The sequence below is a fragment of the Salmo trutta genome, unplaced genomic scaffold (assembly GCF_901001165.1).
Source record: "Salmo trutta unplaced genomic scaffold, fSalTru1.1, whole genome shotgun sequence".
NCBI classification, from domain to species: Eukaryota; Metazoa; Chordata; class Actinopteri; order Salmoniformes; family Salmonidae; genus Salmo; species Salmo trutta.
In genome coordinates this window covers 1,128,793-1,155,995 of record NW_021823319.1, presented here as the reverse complement: position 1 = coordinate 1,155,995, position 27,203 = coordinate 1,128,793, and the positions used below count along the sequence as shown (strand labels likewise).

Here is a 27,203-nt window from a genome sequence, read left to right as displayed (position 1 = left end):
GTTCTCTGTTCCACGTTCAGATTGATTCCATGTGTTCTCTGTTCCACATTCAGATTGATTCCATGTGTTCTCTGTTCCACATTCAGTTTGATTCCATGTGTTCTCTGTTCCACATTCAGATTGATTCCATGTGTTCTCTGTTCCACGTTCAGATTGATTCCATGTTCTCTGTTCTACATTCAGATTGATTCCATGTGTTCTCTGTTCCACATTCAGATTGATTCCATGTGTTCTCTGTTCTACATTCAGATTGATTCCATGTGTTCTCTGTTCCACATTCAGATTGATTCCATGTGTTCTCTGTTCCACATTCAGATTGATTCCATGTGTTCTCTGTTCCACATTCAGATTGATTCCATGTGTTCTCTGTTCTACATTCAGATTGATTCCATGTGTTCTCTGTTCCACATTCAGATTGATTCCATGTGTTCTCTGTTCTACGTTCAGATTGATTCCATGTGTTCTCTGTTGCTGCCAATCACGTCCTTTTTTAACCTTCAGCTAGCCTTACTGATCTATAATAACTGGTGCTCTTTAGCTAATACCTCCTAAATTAACAATGATCTGTAGCTTAAATGCAATTTGCGTTCGAGACGAATCAATCAGACTTGGATGAATCGTACTTGATCAAAACGCCAAAGTATTCTTCTTAATCTTTAAAAAATAAATAAATAAAATAAAAAAAATAAAAAAAAGTATTTCAAAGGATCACATAACAGTTTGTAGCAGTGTTGGAAATGACTGTGGTCCTACCGGTCTGTAATGTAACACTGCCCTTCCTGAGGATTGAAACGATTTGCACAGATCAAGTGACAGTCTGGAGTTTGTGTTTTCATATTGTATGTTAATAAAAGGATTTACTGTATGTTTTCTGGACACATAGAAATACAGATTGATGTAGCGGTGTCTAATGGTCCCTGTATTGGAGTTATGTTTTCTATGCAGTGATCTATGATGTGTAGGATTGGCTCCCAATCAATTATCTATATTGGACTGTGGAGAAAGTCATGTTATGATATGAAATACCACAGGGTAGAAATATTTAGATTCTTATTTACACTGAACCAAAAATATAAATGCAAATATGCAACAATTTCAAAGATTTCAAAGAGTTACAGTTCATATAAGGAAATCAGTCAATTGAAATAAATTCATTAGGGCCTTATCTATGGATTTCACAAGACTGGGAATACAGATATGCATCTGTTGGTCACAGATACCTTAACAAAAAAACAAAACAGGGGAGTGGATCAGAAAACCAGTCAGTATCTGGTGTGACCAGCATTTACCTCATGCAGCGCGACACATCTCCTTCATATAGAGTTGATCAGGCGTGTGGAATGTTGTCCCACCTCCTCTTCAATGGCTGTGCGAAGTTTCTGGATATTGGCGGGAACTGGAACCACGCTGTCGTACATGTCGATCCAGAGCATCCCAAACATGCTCATTGAGTGAGTATGCAGGCCATGGAAGAACTGGGACATTTTCAGCTTCCAGGAATTGTGTACAGATCCTTGCGACATGGGGCCGTGCATTATCATGCTGAAACATGAGGTGATGTTGGTAGATGAATGGCACAACAATGGGCCTCAGTATCTCGTCACGGTATCTCTGTGTATTCAAATTGACATAGATAAAATTGTGTTCATTGTCCGTAGTTCATGCCTGCCCATACCATTACCCCACTGCCACCATGGGGCACTGTGTTCACGACATGGACATCAGCAAACCGCTCGCCCACATGACGCCAAACACACGGTCTGCCATCTGCCCGGTACAGTTGAAACCCGGGATTCATCCGTGAAGAGAAGACTTCTCCAGCCTGCCAGAGGTCATCGAAGGTGAGCATTTACCCATTGGAGTCGATTACGACGCAGAACTGCAGTCAGGTCAAGACCCTGGTGAGGACGACGAGCACGCAGATGAGCTTCCCTGAGATGGTTTCTAACAGTCTGTGCAAAAATTCTATGGTTGTGCAAAAGCCACAGTTTAATCAACAGTCCAGGTGGCTGGTCTCAGACGATCCCCCAGGGGAAGAAGCTGGATGTGGAGGTCCTGGGTTGGCGTGGTTACACGTGGTCTGGGGTTGTGAGGCCGGTTGGACGTACTGCCACACCTGTCAGGTGGATGGATTATCTTGGCAAAGGGGAAATGCTCACTAACAGGGATGTAAACAAATTTGGGCACAACATTTGAGAGAAATACGTTTTTTTGTGTATACATTTCTGGGATTTTTGTTTTTTAATGATTTCTTTTGGGGGGGGGGTCCTTTATTTCAGCTCATGAAACATGGGACAAACACTTCACATATTGCGTTTATATTTTTGTTCGGTGTATAATGTTAGTCAAATGTTAACACCCTGAAAAGGCCTTTATGTTATTGTAATGTGTTACAGTAACTAATATATTACATTATTACCATTACTAAGAAGACTGAGTTTATGATTTATATCATGGTATAGTTGTTCTGATTTCAGAGGGGTATAGAGGTCAGGTAGAGAGGTCATGTAGAGAGGGGTATAGAGGTCACGAAGAGAGGGGTATAGAGGTCAGATATAGAAGACACGTAGAGAGGGGTATATAGAGGTGACATACAGAGGGGTATAGAGGTCACGTAGAGAGGGGTATAGAGGTCAAGTGGAGAGGGGTATAGAGGTCAGGTATAGAGGTCACGTAGAGAGGGGTATAGAGGTCACGTAGAGAGGGGTATAGAGGTCACGAAGAGAGGGGTATAGAGTTCACGTAGAGAGGGGTATAGAGGTCACGTAGAGAGGGGTATAGAGGTCACGTAGAGAGGGGTATAGAGGTCAGGTATAGAGGGGTATATAGAGGTGACACAGAGAGTATTTGATGACATGGTATAGTTGTGTGATGTTTCCCTGCGGGAAAGTTGCCTTTCCAGGAAGTAAAATATTCAAATTGCCAGGGACTCTTCCATAGTTTATATTTCAACAAAACAGAAATCATGAAATAAGTGAATATTCACTGGTGCAGTCCATGTTGCTGAAGGTGATTTATCTTGTTACGCATCGAGGAGGCCTCCATCCCTCGCCTAACCTCAGACCATCACGCAAAAACCATATACATGGACATTCAGATACATGTTGTCAAACAGCCCTCTATAAACAACTCATCGACAGTGGATCCTTCATCACTAGAGGCGATGTTAAAGGCATGCTACTGATATGATGAAGGGTAAACTTTTCATCTCTGGAAAACAGGAACTACATGCATTCTAAAATAACACGCCAGCGTTCAATTTGTAAATGATCTATTTGTATTTATTATGGATCCCCATTAGATCCTGTCAAGGCAGCAGCTACTCTTCCTGGGGTTTATTATGGATCCCCGTTAGTTCCTGCCAAGGCAGCAGCTACTCTTCCTGGGGTTTATTATGGATCCCCATTAGTTCCTGCCAAGGCAGCAGCTACTCTTCCTGGGGTTTATTATGGATCCCCATTAGTTCATGCCAAGGCAGCAGCTACTCTTCCTGGGGTTTATTATGGATCCCCATTAGTTCCTGCCAAGGCAGCAGCTACTCTTCCTGGGGTTTATTATGGATCCCCATTAGTTCCTGCCAAGGCAGCAGCTACTCTTCCTGGGGTTTATTATGGATCCCCATTAGTTCCTGCCAAGGCAGCAGCTACTCTTGCTGGGGTTTATTATGGATCTCCATTAGTTCCTGCCAAGGCAGCAGCTACTCTTCCTGGGGTTTATTATGGATCCCCATTAGTTCCTGCCAAGGCAGCAGCTACTCTTCCTGGGGTTTATTATGGATCCCCATTAGTTCCTGCCAAGGCAGCAGCTACTCTTCCTGGGGTTTATTATGGATCCCCATTAGTTCCTGCCAAGGCAGCAGTTACTCTTCCTGGGGTTTATTATGGATCCCCATTAGTTCCTGCCAAGGCAGCAGCTACTCTTCCTGGGGTTTATTATGGATCCCCATTAGTTCCTTCTAAGGCAGCAGCTACTCTTCCTGGGGTTTATTATGGATCCCCATTAGTTCCTGTCAAGGCAGGAGCTACTCTTCCTGGGGTTTATTATGGATCCCCGTTAGTTCCTGCCAAGGCAGCGGCTACTCTTCCTGGGGTTTATTATGGATCCCCATTAGTTCCTACCAAGGCAGCAGCTACTCTTCCTGGGGTTTATTATGGATCCCCATTAGTTCCTGCCAAGGCAGCGGCTACTCTTCCTGGGGTTTATTATGGATCCCCATTAGTTCCTGCCAAGGCAGCGGCTACTCTTCCTGGGGTTTATAATGGATCCCCATTAGTTCCTGCCAAGGCAGCGGCTACTCTTCCTGGGGTTTATAATGGATCCCCATTAGTTCCTGCCAAGGCAGCGGCTTCTCTTCCTGGGGTTTATTATGGATCCCCATTAGTTCCTGCCAAGGCAGCGGCTACTCTTCCTGGGGTTTATAATGGATCCCCATTAGTTCCTGCCAAGGCAGCGGCTACTCTTCCTGGGGTTTATTATGGATCCCCATTAGTTCCTGCCAAGGCAGCGGCTACTCTTCCTGGGGTTTATTATGGATCCCCCATTAGTTCCTGCCAAGGCAGCAGCTACTCTTCCTGGAGTTTATTATGGATCCCCATTAGTTCCTGCCAAGGCAGCAGCTACTCTTCCTGGGGTTTATTATGGATCCCCCATTAGTTCCTGCCAAGGCAGCAGCTACTCTTCCTGGGGTTTATTATGGATCCCCATTAGTTCCTGCCAAGGCAGCAGCTACTCTTCCTGGGGTTTATTATGGATCCCCATTAGTTCCTGCCAAGGCAGCAGCTACTCTTCCTGGGGTTTATTATGGATCCCCCATTAGTTCCTGCCAAGGCAGCAGCTACTCTTCCTGGAGTTTATTATGGATCCCCATTAGTTCCTGCCAAGGCAGCGGCTACTCTTCCTGGGGTTTATTATGGATCCCCATTAGTTCCTGCCAAGGCAGCGGCTACTCTTCCTGGGGTTTATAATGGATCCTCATTAGTTCCTGCCAAGGCAGCGGCTACTCTTCCTGGGGTTTATTATGGATCCCCATTAGTTCCTGCCAAGTCAGCGGCTTCTCTTCCTGGGGTTTATTATGGATCCCCATTAGTTCCTGCCAAGGCAGCGGCTACTCTTCCTGGGGTTTATAATGGATCCCCATTAGTTCCTGCCAAGGCAGCGGCTACTCTTCCTGGGGTTTATAATGGATCCCCATTAGTTCCTGCCAAGGCAGCGGCTACTCTTCCTGGGGTTTATAATGGATCCCCATTAGTTCCTGCCAAGGCAGCGGCTTCTCTTCCTGGGGTTTATTATGGATCCCCATTAGTTCCTGCCAAGGCAGCAGCTACGCTTCCTGGGGTTTATTATGGATCCCCATTAGTTCCTGCCAAGGCAGCGGCTACTCTTCCTGGGGTTTATTATGGATCCCCATTAGTTCCTGCCAAGGCAGCGGCTACTCTTCCTGGGGTTTATTATGGATCCCCATTAGTTCCTGCCAAGGCAGCAGCTACTCTTCCTGGGGTTTATTATGGATCCCCATTAGTTCCTGCCAAGGCAGCGGCTACTCTTCCTGGGGTTTATTATGGATCCCCATTAGTTCCTGCCAAGGCAGCAGCTACTCTTCCTGGGGTTTATTATGGATCCCCCATTAGTTCCTGCCAAGGCAGCAGCTACTCTTCCTGGAGTTTATTATGGATCCCCATTAGTTCCTGCCAAGGCAGCAGCTACTCTTCCTGGGGTTTATTATGGATCCCCATTAGTTCCTGCCAAGGCAGCAGTTACTCTTCCTGGAGTTTATTATGGATCCCCATTAGTTCCTGCTAAAGCAGCAGTTACTCTTCCTGGGGTTTATTATGGATCCCCATTAGTTCCTACCAAGGCAGCAGCTACTCTTCCTGGGATTTATTATGGATCCCCATTAGTTCCTGCCAAGGCAGCGGCTACTCTTCCTGGGGTTTATTATGGATCCCCCATTAGTTCCTGCCAAGGCAGCAGCTACTCTTCCTGGAGTTTATTATGGATCCCCATTAGTTCCTGCCAAGGCAGCAGCTACTCTTCCTGGGGTTTATTATGGATCCCCCATTAGTTCCTGCCAAGGCAGCAGCTACTCTTCCTGGGGTTTATTATGGATCCCCATTAGTTCCTGCCAAGGCAGCAGCTACTCTTCCTGGGGTTTATTATGGATCCCCATTAGTTCCTGCCAAGGCAGCAGCTACTCTTCCTGGGGTTTATTATGGATCCCCCATTAGTTCCTGCCAAGGCAGCAGCTACTCTTCCTGGAGTTTATTATGGATCCCCATTAGTTCCTGCCAAGGCAGCGGCTACTCTTCCTGGGGTTTATTATGGATCCCCATTAGTTCCTGCCAAGGCAGCGGCTACTCTTCCTGGGGTTTATAATGGATCCTCATTAGTTCCTGCCAAGGCAGCGGCTACTCTTCCTGGGGTTTATTATGGATCCCCATTAGTTCCTGCCAAGTCAGCGGCTTCTCTTCCTGGGGTTTATTATGGATCCCCATTAGTTCCTGCCAAGGCAGCGGCTACTCGTCCTGGGGTTTATAATGGATCCCCATTAGTTCCTGCCAAGGCAGCGGCTACTCTTCCTGGGGTTTATAATGGATCCCCATTAGTTCCTGCCAAGGCAGCGGCTACTCTTCCTGGGGTTTATAATGGATCCCCATTAGTTCCTGCCAAGGCAGCGGCTTCTCTTCCTGGGGTTTATTATGGATCCCCATTAGTTCCTGCCAAGGCAGCAGCTACGCTTCCTGGGGTTTATTATGGATCCCCATTAGTTCCTGCCAAGGCAGCGGCTACTCTTCCTGGGGTTTATTATGGATCCCCATTAGTTCCTGCCAAGGCAGCGGCTACTCTTCCTGGGGTTTATTATGGATCCCCATTAGTTCCTGCCAAGGCAGCGGCTACTCTTCCTGGGGTTTATTATGGATCCCCATTAGTTCCTGCCAAGGCAGCGGCTACTCTTCCTGGGGTTTATTATGGATCCCCATTAGTTCCTGCCAAGGCAGCAGCTACTCTTCCTGGGGTTTATTATGGATCCCCCATTAGTTCCTGCCAAGGCAGCAGCTACTCTTCCTGGAGTTTATTATGGATCCCCATTAGTTCCTGCCAAGGCAGCAGCTACTCTTCCTGGGGTTTATTATGGATCCCCATTAGTTCCTGCCAAGGCAGCGGCTACTCTTCCTGGGGTTTATTATGGATCCCCATTAGTTCCTGTCAAGGCAGCAGCTACTCTTCCTGGGGTTTATTATGGATCCCCATTAGTTCCTGCCAAGGCAGCAGTTACTCTTCCTGGAGTTTATTATGGATCCCCATTAGTTCCTGCTAAAGCAGCAGTTACTCTTCCTGGGGTTTATTATGGATCCCCATTAGTTCCTACCAAGGCAGCAGCTACTCTTCCTGGGATTTATTATGGATCCCCATTAGTTCCTGCCAAGGCAGCAGCTACTCTTCCTGGGGTTTATTATGGATCCCCATTTTATTTATTATTATTATTTTACCCCTTTTTTTACAGTCTTGTCTCATCGCTGCAACTCCTGTATGGACTCAGGAGAGGCGAAGATCAAGAGCCATGCGTCCTCCGAAACACAACCCAACCAAGCCGCACTGCTTCTTGACACAATGCACATCCAACCTGGAAGCCAGCCGCACCAATGTATTGGAGGAAACACCGTGCACCTGGCTACCTGGTCAGCGTGCACTGCGCCCGGCCCGCCACAGGAGTCGCTAGTGCGCGATGAGACAAGGATATCCCTGCCGGCCAAACCCTCCCTAACGACGCTGGGCCAATTGTGTGTCGCCCCATGGACCTCCCGGTCGCGGCCGGATACGACAGAGCCTGGGCTCGAACCCAGAATCTCTGGTGGCACAGCTAGCACTGCGATGCAGTGCATTAGACCACACATTTTGACAATGCTGGTCATTTATGAACATTTGAACATCTTGGCCATGTGCTGTTATAATCTCCACCCGGCACAGCCAGAAGAGGACTGGCCACCCCTCATAGCCTGGTTCCTCTCTAGGTTTCTTCCTAGGTTTTGGCCTTTCTAGGGAGTTTTTCCTAGCCACCGTGCTTCTACACCTGCATTGCTTGCTGTTTGGGGTTTTAGGCTGGGTTTCTGTACAGCCCTTTGAGATATCAGCTGATGTAAGAAGGGCTATATAAAAATAAATTTGAAAAATAAATTTGATTAAGTGTGTTCCCTCAAACCACTACTCTACTACCACATATCTACAATACATAATCCATGTGTACGTGTTTATATTGCGTATGTTATTGTGTGTGTGTGTGTGTGTGTCTGTGTCTATGTTTGTGTTGCTTCATAGTCCTCGCTGTTCCATTATTTTAAATCTGATTCCACTGCTGCATCAGTTACCTGATGTGGAATAGAGTTCCATGTAGTCATGGCTCTATGTAGTACTGTGGCGCCTCCCATAGTCTGTTCTGGACGTGGGGACTGTGAAGAGACCTCTGGTGACATGTCTTGTGGGGCATGGATGGGTGTCTGAGCTGTGTGCCAGTAGTTTAGACAGACAGCTCGGTGCTTTCTACATGTCAATACCTCTCACAAACACAAGTAGTGATGAAGTCAATCTCTCCTCTACTTTGAGCCAGGAGAGATTGACATGCATATTATTAATATTAGCTCTGTGTATATTTAAGGGTCAGCCGTGCTGCCCTGTTCTGAGACAATTGTAATTTCCCTAGGTCCCTCTTTGTGGCACCTGACCACACGACTGAACAGTAGTCCAGGTGCGACAAAACTAGGGTCTGTAGGACCTGCCTTGTTGATAGTGTTGTTAAGAAGGTAGAAACTAGGGCCTGTAGGACCTGCCTTGTTGATAGTGTTGTTAAGAAGGTAGAAACTAGGGCCTGTAGGACCTGCCTTGTTGATAGTGTTGTTAAGAAGGTAGAAACTAGGGTCTGTAGGACCTGCCTTGTTGATAGTGTTGTTAAGAAGGTAGAAACTAGGGTCTGTAGGACCTGCCTTGTTGATAGTGTTGTTAAGAATACAGTTAAAAAGGCAACAAAAAAAAATTAACAGATCATTAATAATTCTCAGATTGTGTTTGCATTTTTACAATTTGGTTTTCAGTGGATGTAGTTTTTCCCCCCCAGGTGCTATTCATCAACTTCTATGAGAAATATAATCCATTAAATAATCAAATATTAAAAATATTTATCCATTATTTTATAGTCCTACTTAAAATCTCTGTCATTTTTTTTCCTCCTCTCATGATTATTGTATTTGTTGTTACTGTATTTAAGATGTTTTGTGTGTCCCAAATTTTACTTTCCACCCTGTTAGTTTGGCGTAATACTCCTTTAAAAAACTAAAAAACACTGTCCCATAATGACATCACAATCAGGAAGTGTCAATAACAGTGCAAAGCTACATTATGTATCAACAACTCGGTTTGATCTACATTTTAATGTTTCATGATGTTAGTCAGTATGGTCTCACTCTTAAAAAATGTCCACACTGTTAGGCTAAATTAGATGAACATTTGATCATTTCAAATTGTGTTTGACAGAACAGTAAAAAAAAAAAAAGTTATTCAAGTGTTCACCATTACAGCTAGCTGGATCTTGTGCTACGGCTTAAGTTAGCCTCCACATTTCCACCCTGTTAGGTTCCAGCTTGTTAGGTTCCACCCTGTATATGCATCTAACAGGTTGGACATTTTGTCCAGAAAATATAGAAAATGAATTACTAAATGTCAATATTTATTACTATTTACATTGAATCAATGAAAAGTTACATAATGGCTATCATCTATCCCTCATTTCCTGTGTCATGTATTATGTCATAAGGGGGAAGGGATCTTTCAATGATTTCCTGTTTCTCTTTGTTGAAGACGTCCACGGCTCTGTTCACCACCCGCTCCACGTCGACGCCCTCTCCCTGGGTTAAGGGAAGGCTGTGGAGAACTTGTTTCCGCAGGTCCTGGAGAAATCTGGTTTTGGATTCTTTGAAGTGGGCTGCCAGAGACCTCATCCTCTCTGGGGGAAGATGATGTTCTGGACATAGAGGATGAAGATTAGTGATATACTGGTGAGTATATAAAGAAGTAAGAGAGGTAAGTGAGTCCAGAAACTTTCTACTTAGAAACCGACAATATAAACACAATCGTTAATTCTCCCTGTGAGACATGCCTTGCCCCTATTAACTCTTGATTATGTTAAAAAGGGTAGACTCAGCCAGATGACGTTGCAACAAGATTTTGAGACGAGCGCGACGCAAGATTTTACTCCCATGCTCTTGTAGCAGTGTAGGTTCCGTCCCTCTCTTCGCCCCAACCCGGGGTTCGAACCAGGGACCCTCTGCACACATCAACAACTGACACCCCCACGAAGCATCGTTACCCGTCGCGCCACAAAAGCCACGGCCCTTGCAACACAAGGGGAAACAACCACTTCAGGTCTCAAGAGCGAGTGACGTCACCGATTGAAACGCTATTAGCGCCACCGCTAACTAACTAGCCATTTCACATCGGTTACACTCTCACACAGTCAAGAGTATCTGACATGTGTTTTACGAGTGAGCTTCACGCTGCTACGACGTGGTTGGTACTCGTTCCAAAAACAGAGAAGTTTAGTCGTCTCGTGCTTCAACACCTCTTAGTTGTTGTGGAAATGGACCGGATGTTGTGTTTATTTCGTGCGAGCAACGTCATCTCACCGAGTCTACCTTTAAGGGAGTGGAAACACCCAAATGTCCATGTGCTGTTCACCTCCACTTTGTTCGCCGTTCGTTCGGCACGGCGGGTTTTAGGTATCGACTGCCGGTGGGCGTGTGGCTGACAACATTTTCCGCTTGCAAATTACGTCTGGCGTTCTGTTCAGAGTCGCTAAGTACTCTCAGCCGGAAAACGCTATCAGTGTGTGTGTGTGTGTGTGTATGGGCTTTAAGGATCACAGTAAGGATGAATACTAACCTCTGGCCCCCTGCATGGCCTGTGAGACCAGACGTCTGCAGGCCTGGTCAGCCTGGTGGACCACACTGGACACACAGCTCTGACGGTCAGCCTCCTACAGAATATAGGACACACCACAGCTCTGACGGTCAGCCTCCTATAGAATATAGGATACACCACAGCTCTGAGGGTCAGCCTCCTACAGAATATAGGACACACCACAGCTCTGAGGGTCAGCCTCCTATAGAATATAGGATACACCACAGCTCTGAGGGTCAGCCTCCTACAGAATATAGGATACACCACAGCTCTGAGGGTCAGCCTCCTACAGAATATAGAATACACCACAGCTCTGAGGGTCAGCCTCCTATAGAATATAGGATACACCACAGCTCTGAGGGTCAGCCTCCTATAGGACACACCACAGCTCTGATGGTCAGCCTCCTACAGAATATAGGAGACACCACAGCTCTTAGGGTCAGCCTCCTACAGAATACAGCAGAGGTCACGTTAACATGGTCAAACTGCTCATCACCATACTGTAAGCTGCTCTGCCTCATACAGAATATAGGAGGGTTTTCATCGGCTATGAAAAGCCAACTGATATTTACTCCTGAGGTGCTGACCTGTTACACCCTCGACAACCACTGTGATTATTATTATCTGACCCTGCTGGTCGTCAATGAACATTTGAACATCTTGGCCATGTTCTGTTATAATCTCCACCTCGGCACAGCCAGAAGAGGACTGGCCCACCCCTCATAGCCTGGTTCCTCTCTAGGATTCTTCCTAGGTTCTGGTCTTTCTAGGGAGGTTTTTCCTAGCCACCCCCTCATAGCCTGGTTCCTCTCTAGGTTTCTTCCTAGGTTTTGGCCTTTCTAGGGAGTTTTTCCTAGCCACAGGTGCTTCTACACCTGCATTGCTTGCTGTTGGGGTTTTAGGCTGGGTTTCTGTACAGCACTTTGAGATATCAGCTGATGTAAGAAGGGCTTTATAGATACATTTGATTGATTGATTTCACAGAAGTGGCAGTGGGTTCCATGAACTAACAGAACATACCTTTTGCTCAGTGTCGTCCTGGACTGGACTCAATGGGTTCTCCAACGCAGTAGAGATCACCTTCACCACCCTTTGGCTGAAGGAGACGGTGAAACACAAGGTTAATATACATAAATATTTACACTTGATAACGTTAACATCACATTTCCTGTCTGATTGATTGTGTAAGGAGACTCTTCCCTGGACTCACTCACATGTATTCTACGGTGAAGTGGTCTTTGCTGTCCAGAGTGACACTGTTCTGCTCCCATGTGTTTCTCTGAGGGTTTGGAGGCTCCATGCGCTTGGCCATCTCTACTATAACGTCGCTGGGTAAGGGCTGGGGCCTCAGCTGGTTTCTCCTGACACACGACTCCACAGGACAGTGGACGTACACCTGACAGAATCCCACAGAGTCTGTTTCAAAAAGAGAAAAATGTCAATGTAGGCAAATAATATCTATGATTTACTAACTCATTAAAAATGACCACATAACGGTAACTGGTTAGGAGGAGATACGGGGCAATTCCACGGGTAACGGAATTACGCTGAGATTCCGATTTAACACTATGCCAGTTCTGGATTTACTAGATTTACACATCTAGTTTTTCTGGATCTATGTCAAGTAATGCAAGTGGAAGAAATGGCACAGCAGCCATTTTGGGAGGGGGTGTGGATGACCACACACACCATAGCAGTATCTGTATGCTAAACAAACAAAAAAAACATTGATTTCAAAGTTTAACAAACCATACATACAACTCTATGCACAATGACTACTTGTTTGAACAATTTACATAGTAAATAAATAAATAAATAAATAAAACCATTTACTGGAAAAACTGTGCAGATGCAATAGTTTGGTAAAAATAATTATGGTCAAATCTCCCTCAGTTTCATTCTGTTAACAAACTTTATCTGCACAGTTGTTCCTGTAAATGTGTGTGTGTTTTCTGTGGACATATTTAAAAGTAGTCCTTGGGTAAAGAGGTTTGTTTAGCTTTGAAATCATTGGTTTTGTTCGGTACACGTTTTAAAGCTCCAATATGTAACGTTTTTGGGCCGACCAGACCAAATGCACATAGAAATATGACTTATAGATCTGTCATTCTCATTGAAAGCAAGTCTTAGAAGCGGTTGATATGTTCTAGGTGTGCAATTTCTATGCTTCCAGTTCCTAAGTTTTGTTTTTTTGCATCTTGTACTTTCAGTTTTGTACACCAGCTTCAAACAGCTTCAAATACAATATTATCAAGACATTTCACAGCGTTTCAGATGGTACAATAACTCTACAACAGCGTTTCTGATTCAGAGTCATTTACAGTTAGTGAGTCATTTAGCAGACTCACTGATCCAGAGTCATTTACAGTTAGTGAGTCATTTAGCAGACTCTCTGATCCAGAGTCACTTACAGTTAGTGAGTCATTTAGCAGACGCTCTGATCCAGAGTTATTTACAGTTAGTGAGTCATTTAGCAGACGCTCTGATCCAGAGCCACTTACAGTTAGTGAGTCATTTAGCAGACGCTCTGATTCAGAGTCATTTACAGTTAGTGAGTCATTTAGCAGACGCTCTGATCCAGAGCCACTTACAGTTAGTGAGTCATTTAGCAGACTCTCTGATCCAGAGTCATTTCCAGTTAGTGAGTCATTTAGTGAGATATGCATCTTGCAAATGTGTAGATCTTTGTTTCAGTCGCACCAACAACTAGTTCCTGTAAAGATGCTGGAAAAGCCTAAATGTGCAGCAGCCTCCTCACTCGGTACAAAACAAGGACTTAATATCTTTCGGAGTTTTCGCAGGTTTTTGTAGAAACACCTGGAACTGGAAACAGGCATTTCTAAGATATTTTTTTTCTTCGATTTATTCGAGAACGAAGGAAGTATTGCCAAGAACAGGTTAGTTGAAAACTCTTTGGCAGCCGGTTGCATGGGGCTTTCTTGGGCTCCCGAGTGGCGCAGCGGCCTAAAGCACTGCAAGAGGCATCACTACAGTCCCTGGTTCGATTCCAGGCTGCATCAATCAAATGTATTTATATAGCGCTTCTTTTTACATCAGCTGATATCTCAAAGTGCTGTACAGAAACCCAGCCTAAAACCCCCAAACAGCAAGCAATGCAGATGTAGAAGCACACCCGGTCGTGATCAGGAGTCCCATAGGACAGGACACCATTGGCCCAGCGTCGTCCGGGTTTAGCCAGGGAAGGCCCGTCATTTTAAATAAGAATTTGTTCATAACTGACTTGCCTAGTTAAATAAAGGTTCGAATTTTTTATTGTAAATCCCAGTAATGGACACCAAAAATCTTTGGTTTTATCGCATTGCAAGCAAGATAATCTGTAGCTAGGAATTGCCCATAAAAAAATGGCAGTTTAACCAAAAGTTTCTCATCAATTTAACATACGTTTCCTGGCCAGTTGGTACACCTCATATCTCATGCTTGGATAGTAGAAGTTGTCGTCCAGCAGAATGACGAGCGGCGGAGGTGGTCGATCTAAAGGTGACGGGTAAACCCGAGAAGAGCCCACCGACGTCCCGCAGACCTGAGCGGCGTGAAGGAGACGACTCCAGGCATCACTGTTGATCTGGTAGATGCTCGGTGGTAACTGTCCCAGCTCTGGAGGACTCTGGAGAAACTGTTCAACACACTGTAGCACCGCTTGTCTATGCAACTTCCATTTAGTTTGCTGAAAGACATGTGGGGGGGGTTTGGCAGGCACAGTGACATGAGGAATACATTCAGAAATAAACCTCTGTTGGCTATTTCAAATAGTATATCAATTAAACCTCAGACGCATTTATATGGAAACTAACTCCATTTTTGATTCCTCTGGTAAAATGTTGTCTAATTGTAGTAGCTTTACAGGCAGTGTAATGCAATAATGCAAATTTTGATAGAATTTCAGCACAAAAACATCCCAGTTGAGCATTTCCGGTTGTCAGTAGTCTACATTGATATAAACAGGACTCAGACTTGTAAAGTACCGTCTGCGATCGCGGTATATCCTCCTCATCCTCGACTTCTTTCACATCGAAAGCGTCACCGGGAATCAGGTCGTCGTAAGGAATGACGGCGGACCTCCATCCTCGTTGTGCGGTGTGAGCGGTGACCGCCTGTACAAGCGTCGACTTCCCTGCTGCAGGTAAACCGCAGAGAACACACAAACATATCCGGGTGCACATTAAAACACGATCTTCATTTAGATCCATCGACGGAACGACTTGTCACCTTTGCAACATTATTAAACTATTTTGTTGTTGTTGAGGAAAGTCCTCTTCCTGACCCATAACAGGTCCACTTGTTAATCCAGTCCTCCGATGGTGTTGTTGTTTGGGTAAATGTACTAGTTTATGGAACAGTGCTGCCTCCTATGGTGCTGGAGGTTCTACCAAACCAATGGCATGTTCAGAGCAATACAAAACACAGTACAGTAACAGAGACGAGGCTAAAACTGATTCTCCAACACAAATCCCCGATCATAGTTGAAGGCGATGTCATGTCGATGTTGGCTAGATAAACTCATGCGTATAAACACGTTTAAGGGTCCTCTCGTATAGAACTGCGCATGTGACAGCCGTCTTAAAGGCACTCTGACAGATCAAATCAAATGTTTTTTGGTCACATACACATATTTAGCAGATGTTATTGTGGGTCTCGCGAAATGCTTGTGTTTCTAGCTCCAACAGTGCAGTAGTATCTAACAAATGGTGAAATGTATGCAATTAAGGTGGTAAGGTATCCCGGCAAAATAAAGTGAGGGTATGCCAAACCGGTAAAACATGATTAAATAATTATCCCCCTTTTAAAAAATATAATATCCAGGTCTGATAAGGTACTCGACTGGACTTCTGCCATTTTGAAGTTACTGTTTTTTTTTACCACTGCCTTTTTAAAACAGATTTTGTTTATCTTTTAATTAAAACAAAATGTTAAGAAAATTGTAGGCTATTACTATATCTTTTTTTAATCATTACCACATGTAAGAGGCATGAAAAATGGAAAACGGTTGGTATTGATTAAGCTGCAAAATGCCATGTGTTTCAATAAGAACACTGACATTTTCCAAGGCAGAGATGAGTGGCAGATACCGAGATGCGCGAGGACAGCAGTGGACGCATAAAATTCTGGCCTAATGACAATAGCCAGACAAAATGTCATTACCCCTTTTTGTTGCTGTTGTGTAACCGATCTCTTTCCGTTTCACCACTGTTTAGAGGCTTGACATGTGTTTGTGAGGGAATGAACGTGAGCGGGTAGTCTAGTAGAGAATGTTTGACAATCAGATGAAAACATTTAAGTTAAATGACGAAATCTTTATCGCCAGGCCCACAGAGATCCTATTGAATTAATAGGATTTCATATAGAATCCAGAGATCCTATGATTTGGCCCATAAAACATGCTGGTATAAGTGTTAACATATAGAATGTCCGGTACCTGGAATAAATTAATTATACTTTGACCCCTGGTTAGAATACCACATAAGTATTCAGACCCTTTACTCAGTACTTTGTTGAAGCACCTTTGGTAGCGATTACAGCCTTGAGTCTTCTTGGGTATGACGCTACAAGCTTGGCACATCTGTATTTTGGGGAGTTTCTCCCATCCTTCTCTGTAGATCCTCTCAAGCTCTGTCAGGTTGGATGGGGAGCGTCACTGCACAGCTATTTTCAGGTCTATCCAGAGATGTTCGATCGGGTTCAAGTCCGGGCTCTGGCTGGGCCACTCAAGGATATTCAGAAATTTATCCCGAAGCCACTCATGCGTTGTCTTGGCTGTGTGCTTAGAGTTGTTGTCCTGTTGGAAGGTGAACCTTCACCCCAATCTGAGGTCCTGAGCAGGTTTTCATCAAGGATCTCTCTGTACTTTGCTCTGTTCATCTTCCCCTCGATCCTGACTAGTATCCCAGTCCCTGCCGCTGAAAAACATCCCCACAGCATGATGCTGCCACCACCATGCTTCACCGTAGGGATGGTGCCAGGTTTCCACCAGACGTGGTGCTTGGCCTTCAGGCCAAATAGTTTAACCTTGGTTTCATCAGACTGGAGAATCTTGTTTCTCATGGTCTGAGAGTCTTTAGATTACTTTTGGCAAACTCCAAGCAGGCTGTCATGTGCCTTTATACTGAGGAGTGGCTTCCGTCTGGCCTGGTGGAGTTCTGCAGAGATGGGAGAACCTTCCAGAAGGACAACCATCTCCACAGAGGAACTCTGGAGTTCTGTCAGAGTGACCATCAGGTTCTTGGTCAACTACCTGACCAATGCCCTTCTCCCCTAACTGTTCAGTTTGGCCGGGCGGCCAGCTCTAGGAAGAGTCTTGGTGGTTCCAAACTTCTTCCATTTAAGAATGATGGACGCCACTGTGTTCTTGGGGACCTTCAATGGTGCAGAAATGTTTTGGTTCCCTTCCCCAGATCTGTTCCTCGACACAATCCTGTCTCGGAGCTCTACAGACAATTCCTTTGACCTCATGGCTTGGTTTTTGTTCTGAGATGCACTGTCAACTGTAGGATCTTATATAGACAGGTGTGTGCCTTTCCACATCATGTCCAATCAATTTAATTTACCACAGGTGGACTCCAATCAAGTTGTAGAAACATCTCAAAGATGATCAATGGAAACAGGATGCACCTGAACTCAATATGAGTCTCATAGCAAATTGTCTGAATACTTATTTTTTTAGAAATGTGCAAAAACTTCTAAACCTGTTTTCACTTTGTCATTATGGGGTATTGTGTGTAGATTGGGGCGGCAGGTAGCCTAGTGGTTAGAGGCAGGTAGCCTAGTGGTTAGAGGCAGGTAGCCTAGTGGTTAGAGGCAGGTAGCCTAGTAGTTAGAGGGTTGGCCCAGTAACTGAAAGGTTGCAAGATCAAATCCCCGAGCTGACAAGGTAAAAAATTTGTCGTTCTGCCCCTGAACAAGGCAGTTAACCCACTGTTCCCCGGTAGGCCGTCATTGTAAATAAGAATTTGTTCTTAACTGACTTGCCTAGTTAAATAAAGGATTTTTTTTTTTTTTTTTTAAATACAAAATTTAGAATAAGAATAACGTAGGAGAAAGTCAAGGGGTCTGAATACTTTCTAAATGCACTAATATATATATATATATATATATATATATATATATATATATATATATATATATATATAGCCATGTTATTTTCTACTTTATTCACTGTGTATTTATTCACTATTTAAAAATAAATAAGTTACATCTCATCTTTAACTCTGCGTTGTTGGAAAATAACCTGTAAGCATTTCCACTGTTAGTCTACAAAGTATGTGAGAAATAATTGGATTAGACTTTTCAAACCCCGGCAGGGTCTGTTTCACAAGCGTTACCAGAAATCTGGTGATGTTGAGCCTCTGGGTTTAGAAACTCTGATAATATTCTACTGTACCTCGGAATGAAATATCGGCCTAAATGATACACAGGCCTAAATGATACACAGGCCTAAATGATACACAGGCCTGATGATACACAGGCCTAAATGATACACAGGCCCGATGATACACAGGCCTAAATGATACACAGGCCTAAGTGATACACAGGCCTAAATGATACACAGGCCTAAATGATACACAGGCCTAAATGATACACAGGCCTAAATGATACACAGGCCTAAATGATACACAGGCCTAAATGATACACAGGCCCGATGATACACAGGCCTGATGATACACAGGCCTAAATGATACACAGGCCTAAATGATACACAGGCCTGATGATACACAGGAAAATAAAGGCAGGACATCTCATATTCAATATTTATTATAAGTAACATTTAAATATATTTAAAAAATCTTGTAAACAGCTCATAAAATAAATTGAGCCTTTCTGGAATTTAACAATATCAACAATATTTATATTTTTATTATTACAAAATATGTTACCTTCATTTCTGTAGTATAATGTAAAAAGCAATATCTTTAAAAAAAAAAGTCCCTGTCACCAAATCATGTTCCTGCAATAAAATGTTTTTAAAAAGTTTGTGGATCTCTCAATTTAACATACAATGTGAGTAAAAATCCCAAATATTCAATTTCCAATAACGAGTAAAAGGAATAGCCCCAATATGTTCAAAGGGGTGTTTGTGTCAGGGTCAATGCTTGGGAGGGATGGGTTTGGGAACACCTGGTCCTTGCTGGGGGAGAGGCGGCTGGGTAGCAGGAGGTTGGTTCCAGTCATAGGGGTGTTTGTGTCAGGGTCAATGCTTGGGAGGGATGGGTTTGGGAACACCTGGTCCTTGCTGGGGGAGAGGCGGCTGGGTAGCAGGAGGTTGGTTCCAGTCAAAGGGGTGTTTGTGTCAGGGTCAATGCTTGGGAGGGATGGGTTTGGGAACACCTGGTCCTTGCTGGGGGAGAGGCGGCTGGGTAGCAGGAGGTTGGTTCCAGTCATAGGGGTGTTTGTGTCAGGGTCAATGCTTGGGAGGGATGGGTTTGGGAACACCTGGTCCTTGCTGGGGGAGAGGCGGCTGGGTAGCAGGAGGTTGGTTCCAGTCATAGGGGTGTTTGTGTCAGGGTCAATGCTTGGGAGGGATGGGTTTGGGAACACCTGGTCCTTGCTGGGGGAGAGGCGGCTGGGTAGCAGGAGGTTGGTTCCAGTCATAGGGGTGTTTGTGTCAGGGTCAATGCTTGGGAGGGATGGGTTTGGGAACACCTGGTCCTTGCTGGGGGAGAGGCGGCTGGGTAGCAGGAGGTTGGTTCCAGTTGTTGTTTTCTCCATTCCTAAGTGACATATTCAAACAAAATCCAACATTACAAATAAAACATACAACTAAGGCATATGTAATATGACACTTTTACCCCCCCCCCCCCCAAATGAAAGTCAAAATATTTTATGATAAAGCATTAATAACCTGTGTCCTGAGGTAGAGGATGGTGGATATGTAGACATTGGCTGGAAACAGATGAAGAGAGCAGAATTACTACAACATGTAAAATGTTTAATAAGTCACTTACTGGAAAAAGGTCCTAGATCTGATTGTGTTGTTTAGCCCACTCCCATGACCAGGCTAGATCTGATTGTGTTGTTTAGCCCACTCCCATGACCAGGCTAGATCTGTTTGTGTTGTTTAGCCCACTCCCATGACCAGACTAGATCTGTTTGTGTTGTTTAGCCCACTCCCATGACCAGGCTAGATCTGATTGTGTCGTTTAGCCCACTCCCATGACCAGGCTAGATCTGATTGTGTTGTTTAGCCCACTCCCATGACCAGGCTAGATCTGATTGTGTCGTTTAGCCCACTCCCATGACCAGGCTAGATCTGATTGTGTTGTTTAGCCCACTCCCATGACCAGGCTAGATCTGATTGTGTCGTTTAGCCCACTCCCATGACCAGGCTAGATCTGATTGTGTCGTTTAGCCCACTTCCATGACCAGGCTAGATCTGATTGTGTTGTTTAGCCCACTCCCATGACCAGGCTAGATCTGTTTGTGTTGTTTAGCCCACTCCCATGACCAGGCTAGATCTGATTGTGTTGTTTAGCCCACTCCCATGACCAGGCTAGAGGTCCAACCAGACATGTTAGAGGCTTTAGGTTTAATCCCTTCAAAATGGATGGTTTCCCTGAAAACTTTGACCATGATGGCAGTTCATGGAAAAACCTGCTCAGCTCTGGATCCTGTCCCCATGTAAGACATAGTAGGGTCTGAAATGATTTACCCCTTAACAAAGATTAGCAAAAAATGACTATACATTAAATCATTAAAATATTGAGCAAAAATATATATTTGACACCTGTTATCAATACCTCACTTTGCGAAGATAAAAGATGAAAAGATAAAAGATAAAAGATAAAAGCACTGAGCATTTCTTCTAAAACGTTTTATGAGTTGGAAAACACGTATTTGTCACATGCAATGGCCATCTCAGTCTCCGGACTGGAAATCCATTGAAAACCTGTGGTTTGAATTAAAGAGGGTGGTCCATAAGCACAGAGAAAGAATATCAAGGATCTGGAAGTGTTCTGTATGGAGGACTGGTCTAAGATCCCTCCTAATGTGTTCTGTATGGAGGACTGGTCTCAGATCCCTCCTAATGTGTTCTGTATGGAGGACTGGTCTAAGATCCCTCCTAATGTGTTCTGTATGGAGGACTGGTCTCAGATCCCTCCTAATGTGTTCTGTATGGAGGACTGGTCTCAGATCCCTCCTAATGTGTTCTGTATGGAGGACTGGTCTAAGATCCCTCCTAATGTGTTCTGTATGGAGGACTGGTCTAAGATCCCTCTTAATGTGTTCTGTATGGAGGACTGGTCTAAGATCCCTCCTAATGTGTTCTGTATGGAGGACTGGTCTAAGATCCCTCCTAATGTGTTCTGTATGGAGGACTGGTCTAAGATCCCTCCTAATGTGTTCTGTATGGAGGACTGGTCTAAGATCCCTCCTAATGTGTTCTGTATGGAGGACTGGTCTAAGATCCATCCTAATGTGTTCTGTATGGAGGACTGGTCTAAGATCCCTCTTAATGTGTTCTGTATGGAGGACTGGTCTAAGATCCCTCCTAATGTGTTCTGTATGGAGGACTGGTCTAAGATCCCTCCTAATGTGTTCTGTATGGAGGACTGGTCTAAGATCCCTCCTAATGTGTTCTGTATGGAGGACTGGTCTAAGATCCCTCCTAATGTGTTCTGTATGGAGGACTGGTCTAAGATCCCTCCCGATGTATTCTGTATGGAGGACTGGTCTAAGATCCCTCCCGATGTATTCTGTATGGAGGACTGGTCTAAGATCCCTCCCAATGTATTCTGTATGGAGGACTGGTCTAAGATCCCTCCCAATGTGTTCTGTATGGAGGACTGGTCTAAGATCCCTCCTAATGTGTTCTGTATGGAGGACTGGTCTAAGATCCCTCCTAATGTGTTCTGTATGGAGGACTGGTCTAAGATCCCTCCTAATGTGTTCTGTATGGAGGACTGGTCTAAGATCCCTCCTAATGTGTTCTGTATGGAGGACTGGTCTAAGATCCCTCCTAATGTGTTCTGTATGGAGGACTGGTCTAAGATCCCTCCTAATGTGTTCTGTATGGAGGACTGGTCTAAGATCCCTCCCGATGTATTCTGTATGGAGGACTGGTCTAAGATCCCTCCCAATGTGTTCTGTATGGAGGACTGGTCTAAGATCCCTCCCAATGTGTTCTGTATGGAGGACTGGTCTAAGATCCCTCCTAATGTGTTCTGTATGGAGGACTGGTCTAAGATCCCTCCTAATGTGTTCTGTATGGAGGACTGGTCTAAGATCCCTCCTAATGTGTTCTGTATGGAGGACTGGTCTAAGATCCCTCCTAATGTGTTCTGTATGGAGGACTGGTCTAAGATCCCTCCTAATGTGTTCTGTATGGAGGACTGGTCTAAGATCCCTCCTGATGTGTTCTGTATGGAGGACTGGTCTGAGATCCCTCCTAATGTGTTCTGTATGGAGGACTGGTCTCAGATCCCTCCTAATGTGTTCTGTATGGAGGACTGGTCTAAGATCCCTCCCAATGTGTTCTGTATGGAGGACTGGTCTAAGACCCCTCCTAATGTGTTCTGTATGGAGGACTGGTCTGAGATCCCTCCTAATGTGTTCTGTATGGAGGACTGGTCTAAGATCCCTCCTGATGTGTTCTGTATGGAGGACTGGTCTGAGATCCCTCCTAATGTGTTCTGTATGGAGGACTGGTCTCAGATCCCTCCTAATGTGTTCTGTATGGAGGACTGGTCTAAGATCCCTCCCAATGTGTTCTGTATGGAGGACTGGTCTGAGATCCCTCCTAATGTGTTCTGTATGGAGGACTGGTCTAAGACCCCTCCCAATGTGTTCTGTATGGAGGACTGGTCTAAGACCCCTCCCAATATGTTCTGTATGGAGGACTGGTCTAAGACCCCTCCTAATGTGTTCTGTATGGAGGACTGGTCTGAGATCCCTCCTAATGTGTTCTGTATGGAGGACTGGTCTAAGACCCCTCCCAATGTGTTCTGTATGGAGGACTGGTCTAAGACCCCTCCCAATATGTTCTGTATGGAGGACTGGTCTAAGACCCCTCCTAATGTGTTCTGTATGGAGGACTGGTCTGAGATCCCTCCTAATGTGTTCTGTATGGAGGACTGGTCTCAGATCCCTCCTAATGTGTTCTGTATGGAGGACTGGTCTAAGATCCCTCCCAATGTGTTCTGTATGGAGGACTGGTCTCAGATCCCTCCTAATGTGTTCTGTATGGAGGACTGGTCTAAGATCCCTCCTAATGTGTTCTGTATGGAGGACTGGTCTAAGATCCCTCCTAATGTGTTCTGTATGGAGGACTGGTCTAAGATCCCTCCTAATGTGTTCTGTATGGAGGACTGGTCTCAGATCCCTCCTAATGTGTTCTGTATGGAGGACTGGTCTGAGATCCCTCCTAATGTGTTCTGTATGGAGGACTGGTCTAAGATCCCTCCTAATGTGTTCTCAAACTCTTAAAATATTTTATAAAAAGGCTCAGTGCTGTTATCCTCACAAGGTCAGGTACTGAAAGGTATTGAAAACAGGGGTGTCAATAATTTTGACCCGTACCTCTGAGAATGATGTATTAAATAATATAATTTCATTTTTTTTTAATAGATCAGTATTTGAATTATTTATTTTGTGGTCATTTTTGCTCATCTTTATCAAGGGTGTCAATATCAGTGGAACTGTCAATAACAGTGGAACTGTTTACCCGAGGGGGTGGGGCCTGTGTTGCAGGGAGAACTGTTTACCCGAGGGGGTGGGGCCTGTGTTGCCGGGAGAACAGTTTACCCGAGGGGGTGGGGCCTGTGTTGCCGGGAGAACAGTTTACCCGAGGGGGTGGGGCCTGTGTTGCCGGGAGAACAGTTTACCCGAGGGGGTGGGGCCTGTGTTGCCGGGTGAACAGTTTACCTGAGGGGGTGGGGCCTGTGTTGCCGGGAGAACAGTTTACCTGAGGGGGTGGGGCCTGTGTTGCCGGGGTAGGTGGAGTTGGTTGTTTCGGGACATTGCCATTCGTTTGGCCAGTCGCTGTGTTCCCTGACCTGCGTACATTAGAAATCATCATGTGAAATGCAACAGCTGTGACCGGGAGAAAGTCACCCAGTTTTACATGCTATATGCTTTTAAATCTCATACAATTTCTGTTACACAACCTGTTAAACTAAAGGACAACCTGTTAAACTAAAGGACAACCTGTTAAACTAAAGGACAACCTGTTAAACTAAAGGACAACCTGTTAAACTAAAGGACAACCTGTTAAACTAATCGACAACCTGTTAAACTAAAGGACAACCTGTTAAACTAATCGACAACCTGTTAAACTAATCGAAGAAGTGCCACCATCTAGGTTTGTAAGGTTTTGTGATGAGATGAACCCAATTTAAAGAGACAAGAATCTTTATTGACATTTTGTTGGTTTACTCATAAGCTGGGCGCCCACAAGCTAGGCGTCCACAAGCTAGGCGTCCACAAGCTAGGCGTCCACAAGCTAGGCGTCCACAAGCTAGGCGTCCACAAGCTAGGCGTCCACAAGCTACAGTTGAAGTCGGAAGTTTACATAAACAAGTTTTAATGGCTTCAACCTAAGTGTTTCAACCACTCCACAAATTTCTTGTTAACAAACTATAGTTTTGGCAAGTCGGTTAGGACATCTACTTTGTGCATGACACAAGTCATTTTTCCAACAATTGTTTACAGACAGATTATTTCACTTATAATTCAGAAGTTTACATACACTAAGTTGACTGTGCCTTTATACAGCTTCTGATAGGCTAATTGACATCATTTGAGTCAATTGGAGGAGTACCTCGATGTATTTCAAGGCCTACCTTTAAACTCAGTGCCTCTTTGCTTGACATCATGGGAAAATCAGTCAAGACCTCAGAAAGAAAAGTGTAGACCTCCACAAGTCTGGTTCATCCTTGGGAGCAATTTCCAAACGCCTGAAGGTACCATGTTCATCTGTACAAACAATAGTACGCAAGTATAAACACCATGGGACCACGCAGCCGTCATACCGCTCAGGAAGGAGACGCGTTCTGTCTCCTAGAGATGAACGTACTTCAGTGCGAAAAGTGCAAATCAATCCCAGAACAACAGCAAAGGACCCTGTGAAGATGCTGGAGGAAACAGGTACAAAAGTATCTATATCCACAGTAAAACGAGTCCTATATCGACATAACCTGAAAGGCCGCTCAGCAAGGAAGATGCCACTGCTCCAAAACCTCCATAAAAAAGCCAGTCTACGGTTTGCAACTGCACATGGGGACAAAGATTGTACTTTTTGGAGAAATGTCCTCTGGTCTGATGAAACGAAAATAGAACTGTTTGGCCATAATGACCATCGTTATGTTTGGAGGAAAAAGGGGGAGGCTTGCAAGCCGAAGAACACCATCCCAACCGTGAAGCACGGGGGTTGCAGCATCATGTTGTGGGGGTGCTTTGCTTCAGGAGGGACTGGTGCACTTCACAAAATAGATGGCATCATGAGGAAGGAAAATTATATGGATATATTGAAGCAACATCTCAAGACATCAGTCAGGAAGTTAAAGCTTGGTCACAAATGGGTCTTCTAAATGGACAATGACCCCAAGCATACTTCCAAAGTTGTGGTAAAATGGCTTAAGGACAACACAGTCAAGGTATTGGAGTGGCCATCACAAAGCCCTGACCTCAATCCTATAGAAAATGTGTGGGCAGAACTGAAAAAGTGTGTGCGAGCAAGGAGGCCTACAAACCTGACTCAGTTACACCAGTTCTGTCAGGAGGAATGGGCCAAAATTCACCCAACTTATTGTGGGAAGCTTGTGGAAGGCTCCCCAAAACGTTTGACCCAAGTTAAACAATTTAAAGGCAATGCTACCAACTACTAATTGAGTGTATGTAAACTTCTGACCCACTGGGAATGTGATGAAATAAATAAAAGCTGAAATAAATCATTCTCTCTACTATTATTCTGACATTTCACATTCTTAAAATAAAGTGGTGATCCTGACTGACCTAAAACAGGGAATTTTTACTAGGATTAAATGTCAGGAATTGTGAAAAACTGAGTTTAAATGTATTTGGCTAAGGTGTATGTAAACTTCTATAGCTAGGTGTCCATCCAATTAGCGATAGATTTTCAGAGGAACACTCTAGAATCCCCATTATGAAAATATGCTAATTTTTCCACCAAATATACTTTTTTTGCTGATAAAAATCAGAACAAAATGTACTTCTTCACTAAAGTATTCAAGTACCGAATAAAAACGTCAAGTTCAATATATATGTTTCCACGTCCTGTTTCCATCACAGCTGTCATGATTTAAATTATTATTCTTTTTTTAATCGGTTATGACTTTACTCGCATATAAACCGTGGTGATAGACATTGTTTATATCCATGACTGGGTTTACCTCGAGCGTCTGGAGCGTGGTCCTTTGAGGCATCTTTCCAGGGTATCCCTTCTAAACACATAGAGCAGCACTAACACCAGCAGGACCAGGATAGGAACCACCAGCAGGAAGAAGATCAGCAGGCCGTCCCTCAGGGAATAATCTGGGAGCAGCAGAGGGATAGTTATTAGAGAAGGTCAGCAGGCCGTCCCTCAGGGAATAATCTGGGAGCAGCAGAGGGATAGTTATTAGTGAAGGTCAGCAGGCCGTCCCTCAGGGAATAATCTGGGAGCAGCAGAGGGATAGTTATTAGAGAAGGTCAGCAGGCCGTCCCTCAGGGAATAATCTGGGAGCAGCAGAGGGATAGTTATTAGAGAAGATCAGCAGGCCGTCCCTCAGGGAATAATCTGGGAGCAGCAGAGGGATAGTTATTAGAGAAGGTCAGCAGGCCGTCCCTCAGGGAATAATCTGGGAGCAGCAGAGGGATAGTTATTAGAGAAGGTCAGCAGGCCGTCCCTCAGGGAATAATCTGGGAGCAGCAGAGGGATAGTTATTAGAGAAGGTCAGCAGGCCGTCCCTCAGGGAATAATCTGGGAGCAGCAGAGGGATAGTTATTAGAGAAGATCAGCAGGCCGTCCCTCAGGGAATAATCTGGGAGCTGCAGAGGGATAGTTATTAGAGAAGGTCAGCAGGCCGTCCCTCAGGGAATAATCTGGGAGCAGCAGATGGATAGTTATTAGTGAAGGTCAGCAGGCCGTCCCTCAGGGAATAATCTGGGAGCAGCAGAGGGATAGTTATTAGTGAAGATCAGCAGGCCGTCCTTGAGGGAATGAACAGTACCTATCTATAATGACAGGCAGGTAGAGAGAGAGGAAAGGTGTGCAGTGAACAGTACCTATCTATAATGACAGGCAGGTAGAG

The 27,203-nt window shown here is 44.6% G+C and overlaps 2 protein-coding genes across 2 annotated transcripts in view; both read right to left on the bottom strand.

Annotated features, from left to right (window-relative positions):
• Window positions 1-9,390: 9,390 nt before the first annotated feature.
• On the bottom strand, window positions 9,391-15,478 carry LOC115190113 (L-seryl-tRNA(Sec) kinase-like). The gene is made up of 6 exons (XM_029748599.1): window positions 14,928-15,478; window positions 14,347-14,629; window positions 12,159-12,360; window positions 11,965-12,040; window positions 10,927-11,020; window positions 9,391-10,009 (listed from the first exon to the last, which is right to left on the bottom strand). The coding sequence occupies exons 1-6, from the start codon at window positions 15,150-15,152 to the stop codon at window positions 9,765-9,767; spliced, it is 1,125 nt and encodes a 374-aa protein (XP_029604459.1). The 5' UTR covers window positions 15,153-15,478; the 3' UTR covers window positions 9,391-9,764.
• A 3,217-nt stretch (window positions 15,479-18,695) lies between these two features.
• Window positions 18,696-27,203, bottom strand: part of LOC115190123 (disintegrin and metalloproteinase domain-containing protein 9) — a 41,583-nt gene continuing 33,075 nt past the window's right edge. Inside the window, exons 19-22 of the mRNA XM_029748613.1 lie at window positions 26,304-26,445; window positions 23,858-23,948; window positions 19,799-19,839; window positions 18,696-19,667 (exon numbers count right to left, since the gene is read on the bottom strand). Of these exons, the coding sequence (XP_029604473.1) occupies window positions 19,568-19,667; window positions 19,799-19,839; window positions 23,858-23,948; window positions 26,304-26,445 (374 nt within the window). The 3' untranslated portion in view covers window positions 18,696-19,567. The remainder of the gene's footprint in view (window positions 19,668-19,798; window positions 19,840-23,857; window positions 23,949-26,303; window positions 26,446-27,203) is intronic.

Excerpts from the sequence above, each read along its gene's own strand:
- LOC115190113 (XM_029748599.1), bottom strand. The coding sequence starts at position 15,152 with ATGGATCTAAATGAAGATCGTGTTTTAATGTGCACCCGGATATGTTTG. Across the intron at positions 11,021-11,964 it reads AGGACGACACTGAGCAAAAG|GAGGCTGACCGTCAGAGCTG; the intron begins GTATGTTCTGTT and ends TATATTCTGTAG. Across the intron at positions 10,010-10,926 it reads GGCCATGCAGGGGGCCAGAG|AACATCATCTTCCCCCAGAG; the intron begins GTTAGTATTCAT and ends CTCTATGTCCAG.